General features: G+C 35.8%; 1 protein-coding gene across 1 annotated transcript; it reads right to left on the reverse strand.

Annotated features, from left to right (window-relative positions):
- Positions 1 to 254: 254 nt before the first annotated feature.
- On the reverse strand, positions 255 to 2,548 carry LOC143529317 (thioredoxin-like 3-1, chloroplastic). Its single transcript, XM_077025140.1, has 5 exons — positions 2,164 to 2,548; positions 933 to 1,007; positions 688 to 754; positions 557 to 574; positions 255 to 472 (listed from the first exon to the last, which is right to left on the reverse strand). The coding sequence occupies exons 1-5, from the start codon at positions 2,472 to 2,474 to the stop codon at positions 374 to 376; spliced, it is 570 nt and encodes a 189-aa protein (XP_076881255.1). The 5' UTR covers positions 2,475 to 2,548; the 3' UTR covers positions 255 to 373.
- Between the last annotated feature and the right edge of the window lie 8,004 nt (positions 2,549 to 10,552).

Raw genomic sequence — 10,552 nt, forward strand, 5'->3', positions numbered from 1 at the left:
TGCTTTTATGTCACGAAGTTTGGTTTAAGCAACATTTGTTGAACACGATCCCTTAGACATACATACCTTTTGTTTTTTCATCTAGTTCGGTTGTAATTGTACTGTAATTTACTGCTTTCCTTTCAGTATAAGTCAATACAAGTATTTTTATTTACTTTTATTATACAACCAGTTTTGACATCTACTGCATCATCTGATCCATCTAGAAAATATCAAGATTCTAATTACAGACACAAAGTTATCTGCAAATTAGCTTAAAACAAAAACAACATGGTACTAATAGATATGAATATAACTGTACACAATTTTTGTATTTATGACTTGTGAACATATATATGAACAAGAATTTGAACTGAAAATATAGAAAAAAAAATCATACAAAATTCTTAATCATTTCTCTAACTTCTTCGATCACAAGCCATGCTTTATGCCCACCGATTACTTCAGCTTTCATCTCGCCATCTTTCCACAACTACATGAATGATGAATGTAATGTTTAGAAGAGTGTTTTATACTCAGTTGAATAGAAATTTAATCAAGGTGACCTAAAACTCACCTGAATTGTTGGCATTTTCTGCACCAACAAACAATAACAACATTAATAAGACAATGAACTGAATCATTAGCATTTAGCAACATCAAAACCATCAAGATTTGTCGAATTTAAAAGTGGAAAATTTGACGTACAGATATCTTTCCACGTTTCACGAGGGCTTGTGGTACGTTATTCACATCCACGCAATAAAATTTGAGTCTGTTTAAGAATTCACGAGTCGAAAAAAAAAGTTTGTCAAAAGCCATGTAACATGACCAAATAGAAAGCTTAAAAACTTAACACATACTATAAGCTACTCATGTATCTTTTATATTTAGTTAACAAAATAGAATCAAATTAAAGTATTTAAATAGCAAAATAATTTTGGTGAAAGTACTTGGTATCATATTCTGCTGCCAATTTTTCCAATTTAGGCTTCAAATATATGCATTTTCTGCACCAAGCAGCCATCCTACACAAATCACAAATACATTCACTATGCATTCTTAAACAATCTTTAATACCTCAAAATAGAGTTGTGTGTCCCACTTTCTGTGTTAATCCACTTACTTGTACAATTAATAATAATTATATCGTAAAAGTATCAGACACATAAAGTGGACACCTGTAAGACTTCTAACTGTTTAAAACGCACGTGACTCGCAACTCACTTGATAACAGTTCATTTGTAAACAAGCTAAGCTCGAGTCAAGGTAAGCTTGCTAATTTGCTCCTAATCCTTCGTTTATAAATGAACCCGCATAATAACATGATACATGAGCCCATTATGGACCATCCTAATATTAACTTTAGTATCAATTTCAGTATTAAACTTTACTTAAAGCACCAAAACAAATATTGAATTTTAATTTTAATTTTAATTTAAACAACTTTGCTAAGGCTTTGTATAAACTAAGCTCAAATTTCAGCTCGTTAAGAATAAATGAATTAAGCTTAAAGACAGCCCTACTTTTACATCAAAACAGGCTGTATAAGATAATTGGATAAAACTATATGTACACCAATTACATACCATCCATGCATCACTGACAAGTCATACAGGCGTATGACTTTTTCATCATATCATATGAGCCGTATGACTTTTTGCCAAATCGTACGGGTCATACAAGTTGTCAAGTCGTAAGATCGACCCGCAAAATGGCATACGCCATATGGACCCTAATAACGCGTTATGTTAAACTTTAAGCAAGTGAATCAAAAACACAAACTTTTTATTAAGAAAAACAACAAACGAATAATAACTAACACATTGAACCTATGTTATAATAATATTAATTTATAAAAATAAACCAATGATTATTATATTAAATATTCTCCAAGATACTAGTAGCCGTCAATCTGATTTGGTGTTGGACACGTTTAACATGTTATACGAAATTTAATAGAAGTTTGTACAACTTTACTCTGATCGACTGATGTGACAATGATGTGTTGTGTTAAAAGTTATATGGGTCGTATGATATGACATACTTGACATGTCCGTAGTTTGCAAAAGTGTATAAACTCAGTGGCATGTATATATACTATGACATGCATCACCTAGTATGTATGATTATGTTCATAATCCAAAACTTAATAATAAAAACAAAACAAGAACCAACATATACCAATCAATAACAATGGGTTGAGAAGCTTGTTTAGCTTGTTCCAAAACACTATCCAAATGATCAGAATCAGTGATGGGCTCCATCTCCACAAAAGCAGGTCTTGACAAGTCCCAAAAGGCTGCAACTTTACACTCTCTTTTCACAATTCTCTTCAACTGATCATATTTAGTCCGATCAAAACCAAACCCACAAGTCTTTAACATGTTTGAACAACACCCATTATTCCAATTTGCATATTGTGCCTGTTGCAGCTCTCTGTGATGCACTTGTTCTCTGTAGAGAAGATGAGAGTTTGATGATAAAATTGACATTTTTTTTTCTTGGGTTGATAAAGATAAGATATTTTGGGTTCAAAGTGATTTATTGAAAAAGAATTATTTTATTAAAGGATTGGAATTGGATGTTTTGATGGGAAAAAAAAGTGTAGAAAAATATTAAGTAAGCTTATCCAAAAGATGAGTTGGAGATTGGACTATAGTGAATCATGGGCCATATATACATACATATATACACATAAATTTTATGTGTATTTTTGTTATTAATTTTTAGATTATATTTATGTAAGTTATATATTATTCCACTTTTTACTATGAGCATGAACCGGGTCTTACACGTTAAACCCATGGGACCCGTTAAACTCAAGCCAATCATACCCGCTTAGAATAAATAAGGTCATTTCTTGGGTCCGGGTCTGCAAGAACGGCTTAAACTGCACAAATTGGTTTCAATACGAACTTTTCTATGACCAGAATCAAGTGTTAACAATTGAGTTGGTTCCCGAGTATAGTCTTCACCATTAACGAGGTCGAAGTCTGGGTTGGTTTTGGTGGGTAAGACACGTTTGATCACCCATATCTCCCGTGGTTAATTGAGTGAATCAAGCCGAGCTAGCTCAGCTCGTTTATTTTTAATCTAGCTATCTGGTGGCTCAAATGATATATGTCGTTTAAATCGTACTTGATATTTAGTATTTAGGTAAAATGATAATATTAAAATTAGTATCATGGTGTTCTCTATATGGCTCATAGACTATAGTACTATACTGTCTAGGTTTATGTATAAATGAAACTAAGTTATAACTTATAAACAATAAATTTGGACTTAACTAACCACACGGGCAATCTAAGGAGTGAGCTTACCTTACTCTAGCTCAGCTCGTTTACAAATCAAGTTAGCTTAACTCCACTTTGACCAAGCTTTTATTGAGAGTTTTTCGGACGTGCTACGGATTTCTGAACAACCCTAAATCAATAACAAGAATCACAATATATGTTATAAATATTAGGGGTGTCAATCGTGTCGGGTTGGCGGGTTGGCGTGTTGAGATTCTTCAACCCTAACCCAACCCATATATTTATTCGTGTTGTGTCGTGTCGACCCATTTAAATTCGTGTCATGTTCGGGTTGTGTTTCCGGTCAACCCATTTTACGTTCATTTACGAATATGATTAATATCTAGTGGTTCATTAATAACCTATACAATCAATTACTATTATTCATATAAAACATTTTAATAATTTTGTGATAGATCTAATTGTTTTTGTGTATTTATCTCTCATTTTCATTTAACAAACTTGGGTTCACATATTTTGCTTAAGATAAAAATATACGAATGGAAATAATAAAAGAATAAACGGTTATGATTAATAGAATATAAAATTTGGAAGTTAAGAGTGGATAAAAATATTTAAAAATTAATTAGTTTAATTTTTAAAAGTTAATTAAATATATGAAAAAATATACATCATATTATTTAACTTTAAAATTTAACACTTCTTATCTCTAAAATCAAAATATTATCTTTTATAAAAGTTTTAAACAGGTTAATAGGTCAACCCACTTTTTGACGGGTCGGGTTCGGGTTGACCCGTTTTTTAGACGGGTCTGGTTCGGGTTGACCTATTTAAGAAAACGGGTCGTGTCAGCCGACCCAAAATCTAAATTTATTCGTGTCGGGTTCGTGTTGGGTTTCGGGTTGTGTCAGGAATTGACAGCCTTTATAATACTTTTTGGTGTTTCCTATAATATATGATTCTTCATTTTCATTGCTAAGATAGATTGTTCAAATCATTGAAAATTGGAAATGTTAGGCTGTTAGCCTGTTATCATTCACAAGATTGTTTAATAAATGGGCCTATGTGATCCAAGTTCGAGATAGCCCATAAAGATAAATCCAAGCCTGTCAGACTGTCATTGCCTCACTGGGCCATTTACTCTAGAGAAAATACCCAACAGGATGCTTATAATTTATAAAGACCGGTAGAGGTGCACAAATCGGGCAGAGGTGTACAAAACCGATTTTAAACCCAAACCGAATCGGTTTATAAACCGAACCGGTTTGGTCAACGGCTGGTCAAAACCGGTTTGACTCAAACCGGTTCGGTTTATAAACCGGTTTCGAAGCAATATACGCCGACCTGGTCATACCGGTTCGGTCCGGTTTATAAACCAGTTTACCGGTTTTAAACCGGTTTGGTATATTTGAAGTGGAACCGGTCCTGAAACTGACGGGTTGGGTCGGTTTGGAAACCGGTTTTAAACCCAAACCGGTTCGGCGGTTTGCCTAAAACCGGTCCCAAACCGGTTTTTTTGTACATCTCTAAAATCGGGTATTAGAAAAACCCGGGTTCGGGTATAGAACCGGGTTCAGATATGATCGGGTATTAGCAAACCCGGGTATTGCCTCTAGAAACCATACCCTATGCATCGGGTTCGGGTACTCTAAAACCGGGTATTTGAATACCCTATGTCTGTGTATTGAAAAAACCATATTTTCGGGTTTCTTCGGGTTTTTTTTTCGGGGCTAGATTGGAATTTTTAGGGGTTGCGCTTTTTAGGGTATTTTTCGGGTATTTTCCAGTTATTTTTCTGAAAATTTCGGGTGTAGATCGGGTATTTGAAAAGCTCGGTTTCGTGGATTGGAAAAACCTGAGTCCGGGTATGGAACCAGTTCGGGTTTTCGGGTATTACCGGATACAAATCGGGTTGTGTATGGGGTTTGGTACTAAAATGTAGAGGTGTACAAAACCGGTTTGGTCAATGACTTGTCAAAACCAGTTTGACTTAGGACCGGTTCGGTTTATAAACCGGTTTAAAAGCAAGATAGGCCGGCCTGGTCACACTGGTTCGGTTCGGTTCGGTCTATAAACCGGTTTTCCTCAAACCGGTTCGGTTTTAAAACAGGTTTGATTGATTTGAAGGGGGACCGCTCTTGAAACTAACGGTTTGGGTCGGTTTGAAAACCGGTTTGGGTGAAACCGGTTTTAAACCCAAACCGGTTCGGTTTGGTTTGCCTAAAACCGGTCTCAAACCGGGTTTTTTTGTACACATCTACTAAAATGCATACCATATTCATACCCGACGGATAGGATCAGATACGGGTTCAGATATTAAAAATGAATAAGAATATGGTCCCTGCTATTGACCCAATTTTCTTCCTAGAGTATTCTATTGCGCTGGTTAAATTGTCATTAATGGAACAATTGAAGCAATATTGATAAGTTCTATAGCAAAACCGATGAGAATAAATGAATTAAATATTCTTGTCAAACATAGTAATTAACAAATTTAACAAAAACTTAGTATATAGTTTTTTTATTCAACAACTCGAGAACAAAAATTATTAGTTACAATAAAGTTGAATACAAAATGGGTTCTGTTAAATATACCAAAAAATATACCAAAGTCAAAGACCAAAAGTTGTCAGCATTAAACCAAAAGTTGTCAGCATTTATTTGTAAACCTAGAAAACAATGAAAATTTAAATCTTTACATAACCCAAAATACAATTGAAAATTTATACCATAACAAAACAAAAAATACAGTTGAAAATTTATGAACAGATTCAATATTATTTAACAATAACAATAACAAAATTCTTAGGATTAAACTAAACTAATATTCTGATTTCTTACCATGGCAGATAACGAATTTATCATGACTACACCACAATTTTTCACTCATCAGGTATAATCAGTGTTGGGTTAGGTTTTCTTTCAAAATCGTGGTGGTAGACGGTGGTTAGGGTTTCGATATCGCCGGCGGTGGTAGCGAAGAACGGCGACGGTGGCGACGACGGTGGAGACGGCGACGGTGGAGACGGCGGCAAAGGGGTTAGGCGGAGATGGTGGCGACGGTGGAGACAGCGGCAAAGGGGTTAGGCGACGGTGGAGACGGCGAGTATCCTGCGGTGCGGAGATGGTGGCGACGGTGGAGACGGCGGCAAAGGGGTTAGGCGACGGTGGAGACGGCGGCAAAGGGGTTAGGCGACGGTGGAGACGGCGAGTATCCTGCGGTGCGGAGATGGTGGCGACGGTGGAGACGGCGGCAAAGGGGTTAGGCGGCGGATGAGTTTAGGAGAGAAATTAGTTTTAGGTTTTTTGGTTTTGGCCGTAGGTTTTTTTCTAGTTTATAACCCTATTTACCATTATAACCCTTTGACTATTTCTAGTTTAACAAATTAGGTTTTTAATATTAATATTTACCATTATAACCCTTTGACTATTTCTAGTTTAACAAATTAGGTTTTTAATATATATACATGTTTTTAATGATACACATTTATTATTAGGTGTATCATTTATTCTTTTTTATTAACTTATATATACACATTTTTTATTAACTTTTTATTATTAAGTGTATTATCTATTCTTTTTATTAACTTTTTATTAATTTTTAGGTGTTCGGGTCCCATGAAGAATTGATGAATTGGGTACAAAACTTGGCACGCTCTCTTGGTGTTGTCGTCGTCACTAAAAGATCGAACAAATATCCTAATGGGTTCGTGTATAAAGTTGTAATCATGTGTGATCGTGGCGGAAAATACAAGGAGAATCCCCAATGCCTGTTATCACGCCTTATTGGAATCTTAACAATATTAGCCGGTCTGCAGTTAGGTGGGAAACAATGTATAAGTCGCGTCTAGAACTGTACAGCCAACTTTATCGTCCTGAAAGTGGGTTTGTGGATTTAAGTGATTAATTATTTTAGTGTTTTTACATTCATAATGAACTTGTATTTTCGTATTTATATATTTGAGTACTTTTTAGAAGACTAGTAATATTCATAATTGTATAATAAAATATTTAATATACTATTATTCATACTAGTATTGCAAAAAACTAATTACAATAGCCTTTAAAAAAACCTAATTAAAAAATAGATATTAGTAGTTTAAATAATTATTATGTAATGATTAGTAGTTATATTTAAATAAAATAGAATAAAAATGATTAGTAGTAGATTAATAGGGTTGACTTGGTATACCAAATAAAAACTTTTGGGATATTTAAAGCCCCCCTACAAAATTGAAAAATTCAACTCAATTATTCCTTGAAGACCCAAAAGGTTTCGAAAAAGTGATCATTTGGAATTAAAATGTCTGCGACTTTTAGGTTGGTATTTTTGAGAAATTGACCACATCAATTAACTCCTTTACTGGTCACCAAATAGTAGTTGAAGAATCAATTTTATGGTAATTGATTAGCTCATGCTCATTGCCCACACTTCTAGAAAACAAAATTAAATCAAACAATCAAAATTTTAATTAGATCATAAATATTGCAAAGCTAATTTTATTTCAAGATTAATTTGAAAAAAAAAACAATAAAATAATCCAAAAATGTTTTGTCACCAAACACCAATTTTTTTCTTATGTATAATTAGCAACATATAACTTCTACAAAGAGTATAACTGGCAAATTTCTAGGATATGAATTAAACGCTCATTTAACATACTGTTTGCGGCCACTTACATACCTATAAGACCGTTTGGATGGAAACTACATTGCTACATGTCTAACTGGAATTACCAAAATCTAAACACTTATTTAAAAGTTAAATAAGTAACATAACAAATTCGAAGGGTGTGATGTGTGTATGCATAGGACCCATAAACATGATTAAGGCTGAGGGGTGCGGAGCGCGAGAAAGGGCTCAAGTGGCGAGGCGGTCGCGCCCCGGGGCGCGAGGACCACACCACCGAGGCGCTATAGGGGCGCGAGCGCGGAAAAAGAGGCAGGCGCGGGTGGGCTAGCTGCTGGGGGGAGCGTGAATGAGGCTTGGGATGCGTGAAAAGAGCCGTTGGGTGGTATTTTATTAAAAAAAATAATTTTCCTACTCTATATAATAACATACCAATATCAACACAAAATCAAACACGATTTTTCTCTCTATTCAACCTATATCAAACCCAAACCAACACCAATATCACATACCAATATCACATACCACACCCAAAACCCAAAATCACCCCATCTTCCAAACCTTTTTTTAAAAACATGGCTGGAAATTGGTACCCAAACCTAGAATCAGATTACAGTTACGACGATTTATGGTCGGCACCGGACCAACCGATGTTTTATTCGGGGTCGCAACAACCATCCGGCTTTCAACCATCCAACATACAACCGTCTCCTAACTTTGTAGTTCCGGAGACACAAGAACCAGAAGGTGAAGCTGCGGGACAAAGAAGACGCGTCCACCGGAAAAAACAAGTTGCAACGGACGGGTCGGGTTCGGCTTCGACTGGAAGGGCGAAACGGAAAATCACTCCGTGGTCATCGGATGAGAAGGAAGCCCTGTGTCGGGCTTGGATAACCATTTCTGAGGATCGGCGTTGCGGTAATTGTTTTAACGTTTTTAAAAATGATTTTAAAAAAAAGTTAAATAAAAAAGTTAAATGACTTACAAATTTATTTATGCATTTTGCAGCCGACTACCAAAAGAGCAAGGTCTTTTGGACAAAGGTTAGGGAGACGTTCTATTCGCTCGTTGGGAGTACAGAGCGGAACCCCGATATGATTTCGGGTCGGTGGACCGAAATCAGAAAATTTGTCGGCTTGTTTACTAATCTGTTCAACAGGAACGCCGGTCGTATGAGACCAAGTGGCAGTGACGATTTGGCGGTCTATAATTTCACTGTCGAAGAGTGGAGGCAGGAGTGCCTGCGGAGGTATGGGACGGTGAAGACGTGGGACGGTGTAAAGGTGTGGGAGAGGTTGAGAAGGTGTTCCAAGTGGGTTGAGCTGGTGGCGCCGGACCTTGATGCGGAAGTAGGGCCGAAACGGACTAAAACTAGTTCGTCTGGAGCGTACAGCACTTCCGCCGGGTCGGATTGCCGGGTTGGATTCGACCTAAACGTTGCGGGGGAGGAAACGTCTTCACCGCCGAGGAGGCGGCCATTGGGAAGGGACGCCAGGGGGAAAAAACCGGCTGAGGGGGAAGCCGTAAACATCAACGATCTTGTTGAATCCCTCAATAAATTCAACAAAACCATGGAGGTGGTCTCTATTGACAAAAAGGAAAAAAAAAAGAATGAGAGATTTGGACTTCCTTGCAAGAGACTTCAGCCACCTAAATCCGGTCGACCAAATGCTGATGGAAAAACAAAATGAACGTATCCGGAAGAGGTTGATCGAAGAAGACGAAGCCGAATAATAAGAATAATGTTTTTCTTTAGTACTTTAATTTTTTTTTATATATTAATGTGTTTTTTTAATTAATGTGTGTTTTTTAAATAATTTCTTGTTTTTTTAATAATACGTTTTTTTAATACATTTATAAAAAAATAAAAAAATAAACCGCTCGCGCCCCCTCTCGCGCCCCTCCACACCATGGCCCGGGGCGCTATCACCACTACCAACACCCATCTTATCAAGTTTCTCTCTCTGCCACACGTCACTATATTATTGGCTGGCGCCCGCACTCACGCCCCCTCTCGCGCCCCCCACACCCCTCAGCCTAATTATACGTTTGTTTTGGTTATTGATTTTGATAAAGTTTTCATAAACCTATATAGCACTTAGTATATGATTAAGCATCTAATCATCATTTATTTTATTGAATTCTTGACTTAATGATTATGATGATTGCAGAACAAAACTTAGCTCCTAAACCACTATAGAATAATTTCCAGTCAAATATGATCAAACTTCAAAATAAAATAATTAACCTGACCATAATTTTATTTTATTTTTTTTATGTTAATAGTGCATAAAACCTGGTCTTCTTTGTCAAAATCGAACTTTTTTGACCCATCAATAACCATAGCAAAATAGTGGAACTTGTTTTCTTTTAATTGTTTTTACAAGTAGGTTATGATAAATATGAGCTAATTACAAATTTACAACCGAGTTATCTTTCTACATGTGTGTAATTTAAACCGTCTTATACCTATATAAAAAAATCATTAATTCATTCAAAGTTAGAACTTGTTTGCCCGAGCTATATTATCTTTCTGTGTGTAGTATTAAAACGTCTCATATTATATATATATATATATATATATATATATATAGGGGAATGTTAACGTACAAATGAAATTAACGTGCTAAACGTGAGAACCAAGTAGAGTAATTATATATACAAGTAGAGTAATCATCATAAAGTA

The sequence above is a fragment of the Bidens hawaiensis genome, unplaced genomic scaffold (assembly GCF_021521415.1).
Source record: "Bidens hawaiensis isolate Kalapana, Puna unplaced genomic scaffold, B.hawaiensis_p1.1 tig00008535_1, whole genome shotgun sequence".
NCBI classification, from domain to species: Eukaryota; Viridiplantae; Streptophyta; class Magnoliopsida; order Asterales; family Asteraceae; genus Bidens; species Bidens hawaiensis.